Source organism: Phaseolus vulgaris, chromosome 2 (genome assembly GCF_051622355.1).
Source record: "Phaseolus vulgaris cultivar YP4 chromosome 2, ASM5162235v1, whole genome shotgun sequence".
NCBI classification, from domain to species: Eukaryota; Viridiplantae; Streptophyta; class Magnoliopsida; order Fabales; family Fabaceae; genus Phaseolus; species Phaseolus vulgaris.
The window spans coordinates 48,108,646-48,129,765 of record NC_143499.1 but is presented as its reverse complement, the minus strand read 5'-3'; the positions used below and the strand labels follow the sequence as shown (position 1 = coordinate 48,129,765).

At 33.4% G+C, this 21,120-nt stretch overlaps 3 protein-coding genes across 3 annotated transcripts; 1 reads left to right on the top strand and 2 right to left on the bottom strand.

Moving 5' to 3' along the window:
* Positions 1 to 4,105: 4,105 nt before the first annotated feature.
* On the bottom strand, positions 4,106 to 7,482 carry LOC137812831 (tRNA/rRNA methyltransferase (SpoU) family protein). The gene is made up of 2 exons (XM_090299175.1): positions 5,626 to 7,482; positions 4,106 to 4,978 (listed from the first exon to the last, which is right to left on the bottom strand). Exons 1-2 carry the CDS (start codon positions 7,288 to 7,290, stop codon positions 4,892 to 4,894), a joined length of 1,752 nt encoding a protein of 583 aa, XP_090155301.1. The 5' UTR covers positions 7,291 to 7,482; the 3' UTR covers positions 4,106 to 4,891.
* A 2,791-nt stretch (positions 7,483 to 10,273) lies between these two features.
* LOC137812830 (6-phosphogluconate dehydrogenase family protein) lies at positions 10,274 to 11,973 on the top strand. Its single transcript, XM_068615052.2, has one exon. The coding sequence runs from the start codon at positions 10,537 to 10,539 to the stop codon at positions 11,542 to 11,544; it is 1,008 nt and encodes a 335-aa protein (XP_068471153.2). The 5' UTR covers positions 10,274 to 10,536; the 3' UTR covers positions 11,545 to 11,973.
* Positions 11,974 to 13,337: 1,364 nt separating this feature from the next.
* Positions 13,338 to 19,907, bottom strand: LOC137812829 (hexokinase-1). Its single transcript, XM_068615051.2, has 9 exons — positions 19,343 to 19,907; positions 18,366 to 18,516; positions 18,106 to 18,288; positions 17,884 to 17,958; positions 17,537 to 17,692; positions 17,331 to 17,429; positions 17,126 to 17,256; positions 14,312 to 14,393; positions 13,338 to 14,096 (listed from the first exon to the last, which is right to left on the bottom strand). Exons 1-9 carry the CDS (start codon positions 19,612 to 19,614, stop codon positions 13,749 to 13,751), a joined length of 1,497 nt encoding a protein of 498 aa, XP_068471152.1. The 5' UTR covers positions 19,615 to 19,907; the 3' UTR covers positions 13,338 to 13,748.
* Positions 19,908 to 21,120: the final 1,213 nt, after the last annotated feature.

The following is a 21,120-nucleotide window of genomic DNA, read 5'->3' as shown; positions in this document are numbered from 1 at the left end:
ATAAAAGAAACAAGAAAAAAAATTATATATGTATAAAAATATATTTTTTTAGGATTTAATAAGGAATGGTAGAATGTATAATTAAAAAAAAAACATTACAATTTAATTTAGTTTAAAAAATCGTATTCTACTTTTCTTAAAAATATTCCCTTTTCATCTAATTATGTTGCTTTGTATACCGCTTTTCAACCTTTTTTCAATTCTTTGAATATTTTCGCTTTCTCGATTTCACCCTAAAAAACAAAACTTTTAAATAGGAAGGATTGAATTTTAAAAAAAATGCACTATGTTTTTAGAAATAGAAAAATGATATCTAACTAGTAATTTTTTTTAATAAAAAGTGTTAAATTATAAAAATAAATAACTTTTTAAAACAAAATACCAAATAGAAAACTTGAAATGCTACGGGTCAGTTCAATTTGAGTTTGGATTTGAAAAAAAAAAAACACCAATTGAAATTAGTTTGTGTTTATTTGATTTTGATTTTTAAAAGAAACCACAAACTCTAAATTAAAAACAAGTAAATTAGGTCCAACCTTCAAGTTGGAAATCTATATATACTTTTAAAATTTTAATTTAAAGTCATGTTTTTTTCAGAAAAAAAAAATGATATAATTTTACCATGAAAACACTATGTTAATTTAAGGTATTATCACAATGTATTTTGAGGAGAAAAAACCTCACATCCTAAAAATATATAAGCATCAAATGAAGTTTTTAGAATGAATCCAAGTAGTAAATAGCATAAAAATAAATTTAAATTTAAACTCATAGTTATCTCCACCAAACCCATCTGACAGAGCATTTAATAAGAATATTCTTTGATTAAAAAAACACTACTTTGTTTTATATATGTTTGTGCTGATCTGTATAAAGAAAATGATTTTTTTTTTTAATTTGAATTTTTGTTGCTTTGAGTGTTAAACTGTGAGGGGAAAGAGGAACACACCGTTGGATTGGTGGTTACTGAAAGGTTCAGAGAAGAATGGCAGCTTGCAAAGATTGATGTGCTTTCATTTATAAGCCAAAAAAGAAAGAGAGAATGAAGGAAGGTGCCTTTCTTAGGATCCGAATATTTTTTCATCTGTCGCTTTTAGTACACACAACACAACCTTTTTTTTCTTTGTCACTTAATCACTTCACAGTACATGCCTTCTCCTATCACTTTTTGGTCATTATTACACTTACATGAAAAGATCAATATTTTATAAGGTATATTTCTGGTAAGCATTAACATGTACTGTGTTCAGATGTTGATGTTCCTCAAGTTTTAAAAAATGGTCGCAGTTTCCTCTTGGTTCCTTCAATAAGACAATTTGATAATGTGGTGAATGAAGTTTAATATCAAATAGAGAAGTAAACAATAGTGTCCCATGTGAGAAATCCGTGAAACATGCATGCTCTTCTATTCAAGATTGAACAGAGAAGCAAGTAGAAGGTTGCAGGGTAATAATTAAAAGAAAACAACATTGAATGGAATTGTGACTTGTGTATATAATGTTATATGTAAGAATTTTGTAAAAAAGTGAAGTAAGAAGTGAAGAAGAATAATGAAGAAGAAAGAGATGGGATTTGGTATGCATGTGTAAGTGTCCCCACCTTATTCACATGGCATTGCCAGCTATTGCTTTCGATGTTCTGATGGAATCCCACTCATCAACTGGCCCATTGCAATTTTGTTCACAACATTATCTATGGTATGATTTGCAAAGCACAATTACTTCTTTGCTATCCTTAATTATTTATATTCAGAAAATAAACATTAATCTCTTCAAGTGATCTATTTGAAGAACTACTTCCAATGAAAAATTAGCAAATAGTGAAACAGGATTAATCTTATCCGAAAATAGTGATTGGAATGTGAAAAAGAAAAGAGAAAAATGAGTATTTGATAATTTATCATTATGTTCATTTGTGGTTCAGTCCTTCAAAAGAAGATGAGTAAAGCAAACTTTGAATTCTAATGGATGAAGGGAGTTCACATTAAATATACAAGTTGGAAAAATAATTGGCCGTACAACGAGTTTGGGCTAACTCAAAAATCATGTGACCTCCATGTATTTAGAAGAAATGATGTCTCTTTGCTACTTTCTGTTGGGATTGTGACAAGTTAAGAGCACATTCACTTCAACTTCCAAAAATAATATGTATCAAGGAACAAACTGATATTCATTGAACTCTTAAAATTGCAATGCTGATGTACGATAATAAAAACTATGAAAACATAAGGACCAAATGAATTCTAAGGAAAGAAACAAAAACATCTCCTTATCTTAAGGGTCATCTAGGAGAGTGATTTTTCACTGTGTTGTTGCTGTGTCCATATATTTTTGAATGATGAGGCTCTTGCACAGGGAGCTCTGTTCTCTTGTCCCTACTCTATCCTCTTATCCCCATAGTTTTTTGTGGGCCTGCATATATACCAGGAAGAGAGAGAGACAGAAAGATAAAATTTCCTTATGGTTTTGATCAACTCTGATCCTATCTGAACAATATGTTTTTCCTCAATTGAAGTTAACAATTGTTTATTGTGCGGTGATCTATAATTAGATGACAGTACTCTATGGTTGTTGAATTCTTGCTAGTTGCTATTAATTGAGATGTACCACAATGTGTTGATGTATTCATAAAACATGTAATCCTTGTTAATATCAAACTTAATCTGAGCTAATCATAGGAACAGATCATGATAAGATGAAGTGGTATGTAATGAGTTATTGTATATAAAGAAAGAAAAAAATCCTGGAGGATCATCTGTCTAAAGACATTTTCAAGCTCATTATAAAAATTCTCCTCTTTTAATGGAAAACAAACAAGTCCTAAACATAAAAATGTCAGGGAAAGAACAACCTAAACAAAAATTCTGAACAACCACCTAACAACTAGAGGGACACAACAAACTAAACATGTGTGTCAAACAAGAAGAGGGATGAGGTGAATTAAGTGTGCAGCAGCAGGCAAACAAGTACAGGGTCATAGCAAACCAAGTGCAACCTCCAAATAACAAGGGTGTGTGAAGACAAGTGCAGCTACCAAACAATCAAACGAGGACATAGCAATCACAAATTAAGGACAGCCACTTCCTCATGCACCCAATAGAAGCTCAAGCAACACTCCCCTTTCAAACATCTATTTTGAAAAGATCATTTGAAATGTAGTTCTACTTTCCAGATTACCCTTTCTGTAATGAAAGGATGCTGACTAAGCCAGCAAACAAACAACACAAAGCATTCAAAAGAGAGATCCAAATACTAAATAAGATATAAAATATTGGAAGACAAACAAAGTCAGTAAAAAACTAGGGTCAGCCGAAGAAGTAAAGAGTAGGGACACTGACAAAACTCCATGGGACATAGTTAGGGTAAAAATAAAGACAAAAAAAAAAACATATTATTGAAGGAGACACACTCAAGTCAACATGAGGTCCAAAGCTAGCACATATTTGAACAAAGGCAAGGGAGTACAACAATGGAGACAAAAAAGGAGATCTGAACTTTCAGAAATCAAGGTACATAACAATTGAGCAAAAAGTCAGAAAGTAAAATATTTTCAGGATAAAGTTGTAGAAAACAAATTAATTTCATTTTTTTAAAAAAGAATGAAATTGTAAACAGTTGGACAAAGAGGATGACACTGCAGACTGCTCCACATATGTGGAGGAAAGAAAAGACATGAAAGAAAATACTCACTGAATTAATATTCCTAGAAATATATCATAATGTCTGAATACTTTTTATATATTCATAAAATTGAGGAATAGAGAAATTAAACCAAAAAGATAATTTAAAATGTGATAGAATATGATAAGACACTTTTGTATATTCTAACATTTATTAGTGTAAACTAAGGCATGTCTTGTCCTGCTCAAGACATGCAGAAGATGTTTGCATGATAAGGGTCAGGAATGAAAATTGGTAATGCTCCAGTTATATTCTGATATTAGTCCTATATGTTATATAATGTCTTTCCATAGTGTTTCTGGTAATACAAACCTTGCAAGTGAGTGAAGTATGAAATGAATAAATTAATTATTGGTTGCCAAAATACAAATATCTAAAATGAAGCTAAGTTCCATCTTCAGATTATACTTAATATTAAGAATCGGTGATTAATTTATCAAATTTAATAACAAAGAAAATGTTTCCAATCATACAAGGGAAGATTAAAATACACTGTGTATAAATACAAAAAAAAAAAGTATTTTCTTTAGAGAATTCAGGATAAACCATCACGTGCAGAACCTTATAATGCAAGGCCTAGTGTATATCATAAAGCTCGATCTGCTGGAACTGCAACTGCATGGCAACAGTTATCAATCACCATATTCAGAACCTAGTTCATCAATGAGACTGTTCACAACCTGGAACTGTAAAAATAGAGAAAAGAAAAGATAGATTGATTTCAACAGAACAGAACACAGGAGAGAGAACACTCTTTCAAAGGTTTCCACTTCACAACTATTACTCTCCTTTTCCAAAGGGGTAGTACTCAATTTACAAATGATAACAAATATGAATCAATTCCTTTCCCTCCAATCTTCCTATTTATTTATATCACTAACTCCCTTTACCTAACAATATTCTAACTATGCAAAATTAACTACCCCTTTCCCACAGTCCTAAAATATGCCAAAAAAAGATCTTGATGCCACATGGCTGTCATGCTGGATGGATTGAGCTCAGAAACCACTAGAAGCAGTGAAGAATTAAAGGTGGGTGTTAGGGCCCAGTCTGTAACTAAAGCCCAAGGGTCTATTCAAGACAAAGAGCTGCAATAGAAGTTAGTCAGACATCTGTTGAGTTGAACCTTGAGAAGTGGTGTTTGGTGCAGAAGGGGATTGCTCTTGAGGACAGTCCTCTACTGATTTTATCACAGAAAAACTATATCTTTCCTACTCTCTATATTTGTTCTTGATAATTTCAGTTTGAAAAGATCTCAGGAGCCTAACAGTGGGTGTTGTTGAGCCTGAAACTTTACTCTGTAAGAATGGGTAAGATACATTTTGCAAACAATATGACAATAACATCGAATGCAGAAAGTAATAACATGTATAAACCAAAAGTCATTCAGATCTTCAACTAGAACCCGAAAGAAAACTGAACAGGTAAAAATAATTAGCACCCGTTAGATGTTGTCGCCTGTCGTGGAGTCATAGAGATTCAGCTAAAGTAAAGACAATAAGCAGGCCACCGACTTCATGTTATATGGAGGCAATGAGCAAAATACAGGAAAAGAAACAGCCTATTTGAGTTATAATGAAAAATCACATCTGAAACTTAAAACAACACAATTCAAGTTAAAAATAACACAACTATAAACTAATACAAGTTCAATGTGGTAAGCAAAAAGAAGCCTCAACTTTTAATTTAATTGATCAATTCTCTTTCATTTGAATAATGATGTAAAATATATTTAGCCTTAAAGTTATATTGTAGTCAAAATTGTGGACCGACTCCACGGCCGGACAGACCAACTTTCTTAGATGATTGTAATATGAATACATAATCAAATTATGAAGAAGGAGAAACTACAATGCATTCAAAGAAATAAAAGCTGTGCTCCATGGGGAAACACTAGGTGAGATAGAACTAAATAAATTGAGGCAATGCAGTCTCACTCAGACACATCAATCTGTTTATTGTCCTCTGGCAATGAATCCACTAAATTTTTCCCAATTAAGTGGTGAACAAGCACACCTGCTGCAACACTAACATTTAAGCTTTCCACGGCCAAAAATGATAGAAACTCTTTACCAGAGCTCTGAGCATTCAAACCATTACTTTCACCATCCAATTCACTAGTATTTGGGTCATGAGGAATGTTCCCAGGAATCCTAACTAAATGAGTGCATGATCTCTCCACCAGTGGTCTCAAACCAGTGCCCTCGCTGCCCAAAACAAGAATAGTTGGCGGACCAGGCACAACCTCATCCAGAGAAATAGCTTTGGAGGACACAGAGCCCCCAAGAACTCGCCAACCATTTTCAGCTGAAGATACCAAGAATTGCATCATATTCTTGCAATATCTAAGTTCCATTAACTCAAGAGAGCCTGCGCTTGCTTTGCTCACAACACCACTCAATGGGGCTGAATTCTTGGCACATAATACTATCCCAGAAGCTCCAAAAAAGTATGAAGACCTAATTATTGCCCCTAAATTCTGTGGATCAGTTACCTCATCCAAGGCTATCCAAAGGGAACCCTTCCCTTCATCTACAGAAACAGGGTCCAATTCCTTTATTTTCACCATCTCTAGTGGTGAAGCATCTAAAACCAAACCCTGATGAGGACGGTTATCAACCACCATATTCAGATCATGTTTTGATGCTTCTTTTACACTCAAATCAAGCTTCTCAGCAATCTTTAGAACTCTCTCAAACCCTTTCTTGTCCTTCTTCTTCCTATTATTGCTACTCAAATCCAATCCTTCTTGAACATATAATGCATAGAATTCCCTTCGATCAGCTGACAATGCAGCCAAAACTGGACCAACCCCATAGATCCCTTCACCAACAATCTTAGGAACAGTGGATTCAGTGGCCTCTTTCCATGTCTTTCTACCCCAGTCCTCCTGCTTATTCCATCTTCGAAACTCGGGTCTCTCCATTCCAACTTTAGCCCCCACCGTCCCTTTGAACCTATTCTTTATGTTATCCCACCTTGGATCATCAATCTCCTCCCCCATTTCATCATCAACTTCTTCCTCGTCATTATCATCATACTTCACATACCTCTTACCATAATCACTCCTGTGCTCTCCAGCCTTCTCAACCAATCCCCTCTTCATTTCCTTACTAGCAGCAGCTGATGCACCACCCTTCCTGGAAAATGTTGCAGCTGCTGCTGATCTCGGCTTAATTTCGGGAACTGTTGTTTTATGACTTTTATCCAACCTTTCAATGGATTGTTCCCAAGAGGACTTACTACTCATCTTCTTTGCTGAACCCTCCTGAATAGAGCCTCTAATCCTAGTCATCTTTGCTTTCTCCACCACCTTACCTTCTCCCTGAACCTCATTAGCCACTTCTAACCAAGGAAGTTGTTTTTCGCCACTTCTTGCCCTATAATATCTTCTAGCAATTTGAAGCATCAACCCATATGGATTTGCTAACTTCCCCATTTCCGAGGTTCCAAAGTTATGTGAAGTCGGGATCTTTAAGATGGGGTTTTGATGATAAGCAAGCGGTAAAGATAGGGACATTAAAGCGTGGGGTGAAGTGAAGCATTTGGGTTGCGAAGAGAATTTAGCGGCGAAAGGAAATGCCTGGGCTTTGGAGATGCTAGTGTACATTGAGGTAGCACTAGAATAACTATGAAGTCTTCAAAGTGAAAACCCAGAGAAGAATCTCAATTGTTGATAGAATGGATTGAGGAAGGAACAACCATGTGAATTAAAGAAAAATTTCAGTGAAGTTTTCAAAATGAAAATGCCTTATCTTTGTTTCCTTTACATTGACGTGCATTAGGAAATTAGGGCAGACAGAGACTACATACAAGCGCCGATTTCTGATGGACAGTTAAACGACATCGTTTTATTCTCTGCTATACGAATTATTTTAGTACCTGATGCATGCAATGGTGTATTCTAATAGTTGGAGGTTGGATTTTTTAATAATATATATATTGTTGTATATTTTTTAATGATTCTTCAAAAATAAAATAGTGATTACAGAACAACTGATAAATAACTTATGGTATCTTATGTTATTAAAATATATGAGTGATTTACAAGATACAAATAATAAGTTTATAAAAAAAATAGCAGTAATGATTATAAAAATAAATAAGACATAGATATATACACTAAGATAATATGTCCTCTTTATATATTTATAAACAAATGTTTGAATTTAAAGTTAATTATGGAAGTTTTATACATGATGGTAGGTAAAAAAAAAAAGTTTTTTAATCATAATAACGTGTTATTTAGTATTATTTTTTATTCGTGTGTAAATTATGATCAGTTTAAAATTCTTATTGCTATATAACTAGTAATATATGTTACAATAACATCGAATTATTCTCATAATTGATAAAATTATTTCTTTTAATAATTTATTGTGTATGAACAGAAAATTAACAAAACTTGTTGTATAACTATTGTAATAAAAAAATCGAGTTAAATTTTACATAAATTATTTTTATATTTACATTTTATTTTTTTTAAACATCATAGAATTAATATTTATTTATATTTTTAAAATTATATCATATGTTAAATTGAGATTATTTATATTGTGTTGTTTTTAGGTATGTACAATAAGGAGATAAGAGAATCCAACTATTTCTTGTGTTTATTTCAGAAGTTATTTTGATGTTGTGTTTGGATTGAAAAGGGAGTAGAGAAGTGAATTTGTAAAAACTAAAAAGGATATGGAAAGTTATTTAAATTGAGAGATTATATAATAGATTTGTGATAATGATTTATTGAAATTTGGGAGCGAAGTGATAGTTATAAGAAAATTTAGAAATTATTTAAATATGTAAAATATAAGTTTACAAATTTATTTTTGTTATTAAAAAATATTTAAATATTATGATTTTTTTTTTTGAGTTAATTTAATTTTTCTAATATATAATATCCATAATTATTGATATTTTTTAATAAAAAAAATTGTGTTAAATTGCAATAAATGTATTACAATTTATTAAAAATAATGAAAATAATATTTATTATTTTCTATATTTTTTAATTTTATATAATTATATATTTTTTATTGTTATAATTTTATTTTATTATTTATAATTATATGTTGTTATTAATGGTATAATTAAATATTTTTAAAATTGTTAAATAAATTTATGTAATATTTAATTTTGTATATTATAATAACATATACACAAAGGTATTTGATAAAAACAATAATTTTACATACAATTAACACAAATCTCTTTATTTAAGTGAATAATTAAAAAATACTTCCATTTTCACTCCATCCACTCTCATACTCGGTTTGTTTTTAGGCAAGGAGGGAAGACGAGGAAATAAGTATTTTTTTTATGTTTTGTATTAATTTATCAACTAATATTATCATCATATTTAAATTTTTAACTTTAAAAAAAAAATCTGAAACAAGCGTTTTTATCATATGTTTTGCCAATTAATTGTTATGAGGTAGAAGGAAAATAATCCTAATTTAATATTGTTGTGGCAATAAATAGAGAAAATGATACACGTCTTTTTTTATCTTAATGTATGGATTGAAATTTCATTATAATGTTCTTCCATTATAATGTTCTTCCATTGAAAAAGAAAATGTGCACAAATAAAGAGAAGACTGTCACAACAAAATTTAAACTTTTACTTTATGTTTAACGTTTTATCTACTTTAATGATTTATTATAATTTTATTATTTGTCACGTCTTATTCTAAATAAATAAAATATTAAACACTAATGAAATAACACAAAGTATATATGAAAAGAGGAGGTAGGTGTTTTATAATTCACCATCTCCATCACACAAAAGAATTGAACTTATTAACAATAAACTTCAAAGCAAGTAGTGAAGTCAATGATAAAGATAGCCAATGAATAATAATATCATCATTAATAAAAACTATAGCAATTAATTTTAACTCATTGTACTTTTACATATAATCACATTTCTAAAGTTATCCACGAACTAACATTTTTTTGTTTTTTCTCTTAGAAGTGAATAATAAATTCAAAGTTAAGGAATTTGTTAAATTATAATTTTAAATATAAATTTATCTATTTGGTTCGATAAAGAAATATAATAAAATAAAATTTCCCTTATTAAACAATCACATCTATATCGATTACATATATAAAGCGAAGAAGTTCTATAATCTAATCTGAAATCAAATTTCCATATATCTATAATTCAATTAAAAAATTTAATATTAATTTATTTCACATTACATCCATAACAATAAAACTATTAACATATATTAAAAACATTGCGTTTCCAAATGGGATTAAACTAACATAATGATTCTAACCCTCTGCATCTTACTCATTCTTTTCAGTTAGACTTATACGTTTTTATTTTTTCACTCTTTCTTTTAGTTAATTTTGATCTCGAATGATATCGATAAAAGACACTTTGACATTCAAGTTCACTTTGACACTTGGTATTCAGTATTTAGTATTAGATAATTACATGCTTGATTTTTTTAGATTCGTAGTATTTATTGATATAATCATTGTGGATTTATTGTTGCTAATGAACCTAATAAAAGTAGATTAATAAACGTTCGATTATTAACCAACTTCATTGTTAGTTATGTCGATCAATTTAGATCGAAATCGGATCAAGTAACAAGTCAGAGTATCGATTATACGAACTTACCAATACACATTGAAAATAAAAAATAAAACAAGAATATTCGACTTTAATTACAAATAATACTTCACGTGATGAGTCAAACTCAAACTAAAGCCAAGTTCTCCTTTAATTGAAAAAAGAAATAAAAATAAAAAAAATTCCTAAGGTTAACAACACAAGTTACTCAACAGGATAATCGGACCCGAAAATATTACCGATATATATGTGGCAAGCAAAACAAAAGACATGCCACTCCCCTCTCTGCAGCTAAATCTCCGCTTCCTCCACCGTCGTATCCACCACCACCACTCTTTCACCGTCCGACACTTCATGGCCGCCGCGCCCGTAAGCCCATCGAACACGCGTGTGGGCTGGATCGGCACGGGCGTCATGGGCCACTCCATGTGCGCCCACCTCATCCGGGCCGGCTACACCCTCACCGTCTTCAACCGCACTGCTTCCAAGGCCCAACCTCTCGTCGACCTCGGGGCCCACTTCGCTTCTTCCCCCCACGCCGTCGCCGCCCGCTCCGACGTCGTATTCTCCATCGTCGGCTACCCCTCCGACGTCCGCTCCGTCCTCCTCCACCCAACCTCCGGCGCGCTCGCCGCCCTCCGCCCAGGCGGTGTCCTCGTTGACATGACCACCTCGGAGCCCTCCCTCGCCGCCGAAATCGCGGCGGCAGCCGCGGCTAAAGGCTGCCACTCCGTGGACGCCCCTGTGTCCGGCGGCGACCGCGGCGCGAAGAACGGAACCCTAGCGATCTTCGCTGGCGGGGAGGAATCAACGGTGAAGAATCTGGAACCCTTGTTTTCAGTGCTGGGGAAAGTGAACTACATGGGGGGGAGTGGGAAGGGGCAATTCGCGAAATTGGCGAATCAGGTGACGATAGCGTCGACGATGGTAGGGCTGGTGGAGGGCATGGTGTACGCGCACAAGGCGGGGTTGGATGTGGGGTTGTACCTGGAGGCGATTTCCAGCGGCGCCGCCGGTTCGAAGTCGCTGGAATTGTACGGAAAGAGGATCTTGAAGAGGGATTTTGAAGCGGGGTTTTTCGTGAACCACTTTGTTAAAGATTTGGGGATTTGTCTGAAGGAGTGTGAGAATATGGGCATTGCTTTGCCTGGTTTGGCTCTGGCTCAACAGCTTTATTTGTCGCTTAAGGCTCATGGTGAAGGTCTTTTGGGTACTCAGGCTCTTATTTTGGTCCTCGAGCGACTCAACAACGCTTCTCTTCCTCCCTCCAATGCCTGAAATCTCAGAACACAACTCTATGGCATAATAAAGTTTGGTGTGAACAATGTTGGGGTTTATGTCTTGAGCTAATGAAAATGTTTCCTACCTGCTGTATCAGTTACTTATGAACAACTTATTCTATTTTCCATTAATGTTTCACATCATGGCATGGAAGTGTAAATTGCAGAATGCATAGAAGGAGGCTGATACCAAATTGGGGTGCCAGCAATGGCATTTCGCTTTATTCGAGTTTTCCAAGTGGATGGCATAGAAAAACAATGGCTATGAAGAAAATGAGGTTGATGTTAGGTTTTTGCTTTTGCTTTTCCTTATTCCACATTCGTATGCACTCTTCCTGTGGTTCTCATTTTTCTTCTATTTTGATTGTGTTTTCTAAATCCACTGTCTTTGGTTGTGAAATGAGATTCGACAGGAATGATTTTTTAACTTGAGAATTTGTTATTGGGATTTAGTATTTGTCTTTGATTTCACAATAAGGTGGTACAGTTACCGATATGAAACTAATGTGTTTTGGCGAGTCATATTTCTTCAAGAAAGAGTTTTTGGTTTGAATGAGTTGAAACACTTATACTCACTTCACTTGTCCGCAAAATGTGTTACATGAGGCGGATTTAAAACTGTAGTAGTTGTATCTATTTCTGTAAAAAATGAAATAATAATGGGGGTGCTTACTTATTTCCTGTCAATAAAGCATTTAAGAAACAATTTTCACCAGCCCTGTGTCAATTCATTAGTTAAAAAAATAATCACACACCCTTCCAAAATTGAAATTATTCTGCCTACATGTTCTTCTCTCACCTCCTCCATAAATTTTCATATTTCTAAAATTGTCATTTTCTAATATTCTATAATTTAGAAGTATTTTTTCAAATTTATAATTAACTTCGGAATTACATGATTCCAAAGTTTTTTTTAATTTTTATATGTTTTTTTTCAAATTTATAATTAACTTTGAGATTACATTACATGATTCAAAAGTTTTTTTTAGTTTTTAGATTATATAATCAAAAGTATTTTTTCTTTAAATATGTATCTAGATGGGGTGGCAAGAAAAAGGATAAAAAAATATTTTTACTCCCTATTGGACCTAATACCATTTACAAAAGTGTAAAAGGTACTCTATGGAACAAAACCTAGACTGCATTGCAATTAATCAATGACATTTCAAGCGGAGCGTTTATATTAAACGTGCACATGTTGTATGGGACAGGCAATACCAGCATAGTTTTTATATAGTTTTCTTGTGTATTTAGGTTTTACATTTTAAAATTGAAAAATATATCCTACAACAAATTCTAATAATCAATACATGATATTCTCACTTTTTTTTTATTTATGTGAATATTGTTACTTTTAATGTTTTTGTGTTAAAAGAAATTATATTTGTCTAAAAAATATATTTTTTATTAAGTAACTTACAAAGAATAAAAAAGATTAAAAAATCATAAATGATATATTCCAAATTGTAAAAATCCAAAATATAATCTTCAAAAGGTAAAATTAGAATTTCAATACATATGTGTTGCAGCTTCAAATTACAAGGGTGCAAAACAATTTCCTAAAAATTGATCTAATTTCAGAGACACCAGGAAAATTAATTTATAGATATGATAGACAACCAGCCAGTGTCGTGTCAACCATTGTATATACTAAATTGATATACTTAGCATACTTTGTATAATTTTTCAAAACTAAGTTTGAAGTCTGATATTTATGTATTTTCATAAATGGCCTGATAGAAACATGTTTACTTTTCTCATGAACAAGAAAAAGAGAAAAACAAATCCAAGGAAGGTAAATCACTGATAATAAAATTGTAATACCTCGCGTGTTTCATACAAGATGATGATAAAATAGTATAACAATAGTAACAGCAACAGCAACAACTCCTGAGTCTTCACTGATAACTCAGAATGCTTTGAATAAAAAAGCATTTAGGCTTGTGAATGCATGAAGTCCTGATTTATTCTCGTTGGCTACATTCCGCAAAAGGTGAGACTAGTCACTCAAGATTAAGTTTATATCTTTGATATTATTCCTTAACGAAGGAGAAACAAACCCGGAACCAAAATAATGAATGCCCCAGTAAGAAGAGAAAGCCCTCCTATGGATATGATCTCCAAGGCATCATTTCTTCAATGTGTTGATCTATTTTACCTAGGCAAAAAATGAAACTAGTATTACATTCCCTTGGCAATAATTTAAGACTCCTCCACTCCCAAATACTGGGAGTGAGAAGCTGCCAGAAGGGCTGCACCAATGCCTGAGCCATCATTAGCATGCTCAATGACAATGGTCTCAGCAGCCTCCTCTCCCAGCAATTCCTTCAGTGTACTCTCCAGGCATTCTCTGAATTTAGCATAGTGTTCAAACAATCCTCCATCCAATGCAATCACCGACTTTTGCTTCTCCCCAACCTTAACTGTGTCTCTTCCTAGTTTCTTGAGGATGCCCAAAATACCAGCGGCAGCAAGGCGGGCCCCGCGAGTAGCAACAATGTCACATAGTGCCACAACAATCTTCCTCATTTTTAGAGATGTGTTCGAGATCTGACAAAATGAGGGGTATTAGAAGCACCAACTTTTATAGCCCTTAAACATATTCAGAATGCTTTTTATTTTGAAAGACAGGTCACAACGAATAGGTAGTTTAGTTTATCTTATCATCATTCTAAGTTCTGGCCCCTCACATCCAAGAAAAACAATTTATAGAATGATGTGAGACATATAGCAGTATTTCAACGTGAGCAGAAGAGCTTGCATACCTCTAATATATCCTTTAATTTGTTTCCAACCACTTTCAGATCAGAAGTTGTGTCGTGGTGCATGGCTGACATGTCAGGTGTCCTGATTAAAATGATGTCAAAACTCCAAAAGTGAATATATGTTGCAATTCAACAAGGGGAAACAGGTAGTCTAAGCAGTGTACTCAAGGGAATGAAAGCGAATATGAGAAGTGAATACAGTTTATGAAGATTGATTGGTATGAGCACACAGAGAAACAGTTGAAAATGAACAGACTATCATTTCCACTCCACTCAGCAAAATCTTTCGTCACACTTTTGGATGAAAAGGGTAATGCCAATAATGCCACAAAAAAATTCTTACTGGTTCTTCTATCTTAAGCTTATACATAGTGAACAATATTATCATTTATCAGTAAAAGATATTTTCATCTACATCCACGCTTTTAACAGAATAAATGAAAGTGTTTTAATATTCTCTTATCCCCATTTACACGGCATAAAGAAACAGTACTAAATCTTTCCCCACCACTTTCACCTTTTCTCTTATCCCCATATCTCCTACCAACTACCAAGCAAACCCCAAAAGAGGCAATGACAACGCAATCTTGTATGGCAGCATTCTTGACTTCATTTACAAGTTCCAAAAAGAATTGATGCACAGGTTAGTTAATGGAGTGACCTTGGCCATAGATTAACAACAGAACAACTATAAAGCAATCTTGAGAAATGAGGTTTAAGTAGAAAAGTGGGGGAACAACACTTTATCAAAAGTGGTCCACACAAAAAGTCTAAACAGAGCATGCATCTTAATTTGCTCAGGTTTCTGTGTAATTCATGCAATTAAACAACTAGGCTAAGCATCAGAATCATTATTGGCATGTAGATATGCAGTAAAAAAAATACTCCAAATAAACATGGACCAATATTGACAGGTATCATCCAAGACAAAAAAAAAAGTGACTGCTTGGTGGCAGTAATCCATTCCAGATAGTGGGGCGAAGCAGCCAGCCAGACCCTATAACCGAAATGGCTGGATAGCACATAATGGAATGACCACAATTTTGAAGGTTATAAATATAAGTTATATAATTTATACTAGTCATATACTTGAACATTAAAAAATATATACCAATAATTAAGTTGTAAAAAATTGTAGTTTTAAGCTAAGCACACAAGTCAAAGAACAAAAAAAAAGAGACAGAACAGTGATGGAGACGAAACTAATTAACAGTAAGGGATAGGTGGTGACCATGGTAAGGAAGATATGATAAAATAAGCAAAGTACATCCTATCTTAATCCATTTGTTTTGTGAGACACTTAGATATGATAAGACAACCTTATCACCTTATCCTATCCCATTTTTTTCAACAGTTGAAGTTTATCTTGTGATGAATGCTATGTTGGAAGCTAACAGGATAAGATTAAAATATTTTCCACTTAAGTTCGCTCCGCACACTTGTCCCCTTACTGTGTTTTCTTTGCACTCTCTCACTGCATCACTTGTGCTCCTTTAATCAGTGGCAGTTCACGAATCAAGTTATCATCACATCCATATTCCCCTTGTCATTTTAAAATGGGAATGAAATTTCCAAGGGTATAAAATATTTACATTACGTGTTATACTCTTTTAGTTAAAATTATTTTGCTACTTTACATAATTTATTTATAACTTCAAATTCAATACATGATTTAAAAATAATAGTTTTACAATTCAATGCCTCCTTATTAAAACTATATATGTATAGAGAGAAATAACTTAATTAAAAGTATGTAATTTTTTTGTTGCTCGTATGTTTTTTATAATTTAAATATTACATAAAACTATCAAAGTTAACTTCTAAAAAATGATATGCAATTGTATCACAAGGGTAATTTTGTCATTTATTATGACTTCTATCACATGCCACTATTTGGTGCTAATACTATTTAATTGTTATTCTGTGTCTACCAAAGAGATGATAATACTGTTTAATTGTTATTTTGTGTTACCAAAGAGATGATAATACTATTTAATTGTTATTCTGTGTCTACCAAAGACAGGATAGGACAAGAGCTTATTGGATTCAGATCATGGTGTTTTTGAAAAAGCTTATTTACAACTTCTTTCTATTTGTCTTATGACATAAGCACTTATGTAAGTGTTTGGAAGAGCAGATGAAAATGGTTTATGGTCTGTCCATAAGCTATTTTTGGTTTATTTCAATAAGCTCTTCAAAATAACTTACTAATATGAAAACAATTTAACCTTATTTTTTTCCCTTTGGTTATCAAAATAACTTAGACATAAGCAAATCATTCAGTAAGTGCTTAATAAGTAATTCACACACTCTTATCCTATCATTCCATATCCTATCATGTTACACAAACAGCACTAAGAAGACCAGAGGAAAGAAGGGACAGAGAAGTGAAATGAAGGACCTATGTTGGTCTGTTAGACAGAACACAGGGAGCTCCATAGGAGAGTACAGAGCAGAAGGAAAGAACAAGATAAGGGTTCACTGGAAAGTTGGAAACAACACCAGAACTGACTAGTATGGTTGATTTGACAGAAACAAAGGTGCACTTTGCTAGCATTGCTGATTGATCTCATTCTGAACTTCTCGTGACAGCAACATAGTGGGTCTCTCTCTATCTCTCGAAATAAGACTGAAATACACACACACAGACCCAAAAATAGAACCAGTGACCCAAAAATAGAGAGAGACCGCAATCCATATTCACAGCCATGACTCCCACAACACAAAAATGCTTGAGTCTAAAATAGCAGCCTGTGGCCACTGCTACACCAGTGCACTATTAACAACTACGATTGCTGGTATAAATTATCATACCTAAGTATGAAAGGAACTTTCAATTTGGGTGGAACAGTATCTCCAAAAAAGTCAGCTTCTTCGGCCATCTTCAGCAAAGCTCTCCTAACAATCTCCCCCAAATACATGCCCGAAATCAATTTCTCAAAAATCTGTGAATAATAGTGGAATAATGTTAGAGATGCACTAGTTAATTATAAAAATGGACACTGTAGAAGATTGTTACCTGTTCTCCAGGGTTTAAACTCTCAGCATCAAGAGCTAGATCATATTCTGTAAGGGAAAGATATGATGATCGGAAATTGCCCCACTCCATGTTTATAACCTATAACATTTAGAAATAATCAGAGCATGCTTTGGCACCAGATAGTAAACAGGTAAAGACAACTCTTTCACAAGAAATTAAATCTCACACATTCATAACCTACTTACCATATCTCCTGATTTTGGTATAAGGCCGTGCCATTTTGGAATAGCATGTGCACGTTCTACATATGCTGCATTTGTCCCAGTACCAAGAATCACAGCAGCAATTACATCCTGATTGTAGAATCTGCCTCCAGCTAATGTTCCAATGGTATCATTAACCTAGATCAAATCAGCAAGTTAAGTTTCATTTCCAGTTTAATATATCAAACCACCAAGAATGACTTGAAATAAATAAAAACTGACATAATAAAATTTTATAACTCAAAAACTCCATCAGACACAAACTGGAAATCGTCATGCTCAAATCCTAGCCATAAAAATAATACTAAAGAGAGAAGAGTGAGACTGACTAGAGCAGCAATTCGCATATCCAGCCCAATTTTTTCCATGGACTTGGTTAGTTCTCCTACCACATCTTCACCAACCTACAAACAAACCATGAAGGAGAGACTGTCAGATTACCATGCTCAGTCAGAGAATATCAGAGAAACAACAAGAAATCTATTAAAAGAGTTCACTATCATGAGGTAAATATTGTACTACTTGAATACAATGAAGGCAACAAGAATTACCGTATCTTCAATATTAAAACCTTTAGTCCACTTAATTAGAGTCCCAGATGAAATTGATGTTTGCCTCACTGGGAATGAGAATGTAAAACCCAGTTCTCTTTGTCTGCCAGGGGGAGGATGAAAACCTTCTGGTTCTGCAGCAACAAACTTGGCAAGAGCTGATGCTATAAAATCAAATAATGCCTGTAACAACATAATGAGCATGTATCAAAGTGTAGCAAGGCTTAATACTCTAATAGATTTTCCCATAACACACTTACCTCTGAAGTACCAGTCATCAATTGTGGAGGAATTGAAACTTCTGCAAACTCCTGGCCAATAACACCTTTGTCTTTCCCACCCAGATGTACACGAAGGACGCGGAAGTTTGTGCCACCAAGGTCCAGTGCATAATAGAGTCCTTCCTCATCCCTGTAAATAATGGATATAGTGGACAATGAATCAACTCAGAAGAAATCTTTAAGAATAACTGGTTCATATTTCTCTCTCAGCATCATGAATGCAGATTCTTCAAACCGGAATATAAACAATCAAATGGTTTAGTAATAAACCATTAACAATTGGATAGTACTTAGTAAGTGCTATCCAATTGTTAATGGTTTATCTTACTACCATGAATGATATCTTGGTAAGCTCCTCCAATTTAATCGCGTAAATTCTGAACTGCTAAAAAGCAGTATCATTCTGAACCATTATGACAAATCACGTTCGAGTTTCAAAACCCCGGATTTACAATAAACAAAAAAGCTCTAATATTTTCTCTTAACATTCCAATAATACCAAAATACGATCATAACGGAGATAATGCATATAACACCTACTGAATTACATAAAAAAAAAGGTTAAAAAAGGGGCAAAAAGGTATATAATGAATGAACTAATACACCACTGATCCAAATTTGCCAGTTCACCATATCAGAATTCAGAACGTAAAATAAACAACAAGCAGATAAAAAAAACATAAAAAAAAGGGAAAAGGAAATAGATTGATTAACCAAAAATCCATTTAAAAAGTCAAATAAAACAACAAGATCAATGTTCCAGAGAGCAAGACAAATAGACAGTCAACAAATCCGGGACATCCTGATCCTCAAGTGCCTCAAACTCTTTCTATTAAAAACTTTATTTTGAAAAAAAAAAAATTAGAGAAAGAGACAAAAATACATATTTTATTAATATCAGTATCAAAGTGCTAACAGATGGGAAAAAGGAAAAGAGAAAGGATAAATCTACGAACCCAGTAGGGAGATTATCGACGAAACTGATCAACATGTTAAGCTTGCTACCACCTTCAGATGCGAGACCTGCGTGCATCTCGACATCCATGGCATCAGCCACTTGTCTAAGCTTTGCAAGTGGGGTCCCACTCTTTTCCTCGAACTCCTTCAATATCGCTATGGCGCGACTCCACTTGCGGGAACTAATCATGCGGTGGCGCACCACCAGCGCCGCCGCGGCGCAAACGGCGGCGGCGCAGACAACTGCAGCTCCCACCGCGACCTTGCCCATGACAGCAGTGGAACAAGCCGAATCCCGCAAAGTCGGAAACTTTGTCCTCTGAAGAATGAAACCCAGATTAGATTTTAGTGGGGAAGTGAGAGATTGTTGTTATTGGTGCACATTGTGGGAAAGTGACACTAGCGTGGCCTTGGGGGGTTAGGAAAGAGAGGTGAAATGAAATCAGACAGACACACACAACAGCTACACATACATATACATCAAATACTATTAAACACAGTAAAAAATAAAAAACAACACAAAAATTATTCTAGATCTGTCTCTCAGCTTCAAATACAAGATTAGATTAGATAATATAATGGTTAAATAAACCAACAAATAAATTAATTTCATTAGGGTTGAGTGAAAATACCAAATTTGGCCCCAATCCTACAGATTTGGTGTAAAGCTTTACTTTTTTTATAAACAAACTTTGGAATCTAGTTCATTGATTAATAATATAAGTAGTTTTTAAAAGTTAAATTTTTATAATTTTTAAATAAGGACAAAGAGGAACAAAGAGGGACAAAATCTCCTTAGACACTGTTATTAATCCAAAGATTTTTGTTTTCACTAATTAGAAATCACCCTAAGCTTCAAAGAGTAATATAAGGGTAGGTTTATGTTTACTTTTGGTATGCTTGAAAGTATGGAAAAGGGTGGTTCCAATTTGCATAGAAAAAGGGAGATGAATGGTGGTATCAATAAGTAAATATGCCAAAGAAAGAAGGCAATGAGAGACTTTTGTCCATGTGTCCTAACAAATGTGTAAATAATGTATAATTCATTACATAGACCACACAATCCCTTATGCTGTTAAAAAACGTGTTTTTAAGTGTTTTTCTATTCGCAATTGATTATGTTTTTTTTAATGATAAATAAAAAAACAATAACAAATAAAATCATATTTATATTTATGTTTAATTAATTTTTAACTTTTAACTTTTTTTTATCTTGTTCTCTTCTTTATCCAGTTTACTGGCATTAAAATTTCAAACTATAATGCTGTTATGTGTTAATTTACATTCATCATTTCTAAATTTTCAATTAAAAATTATCTCATTCAATATATATTTGTTATTTTTTACTTTCTCCTAATGTCCACTTTGCATGTGAATGTGAACATCATTATTGTGACTTACATTCATATAGCGAACCTTACATGGACCGAAGGAAAGTTGTGTCTCTCAAATTTTTCTTATAGAGATTGACCCTCCAAATATTTTTAATGATTAATTAAAATAATAACAGTCAATTAAGAAAAAAAATACAAGATAAATGAAAATATTAGAATATGAGATAAATTAGGTGGGAAAAAGTTAAAGATGTTAGAATATATAAGATACATATTTTAAGGACTAGTTCTAAAAGATAGAGATCAAAATATAAAATAAATAAAATCCCAATGGATAAAGAGATTTGAATATGAGATATATTAGGTCCACAAGATAAATGTATCAGAATAAACATGTGAGAGAGCATTGAAGGTGTGTTTCTTTTAAGCATCATTTTTCTTTC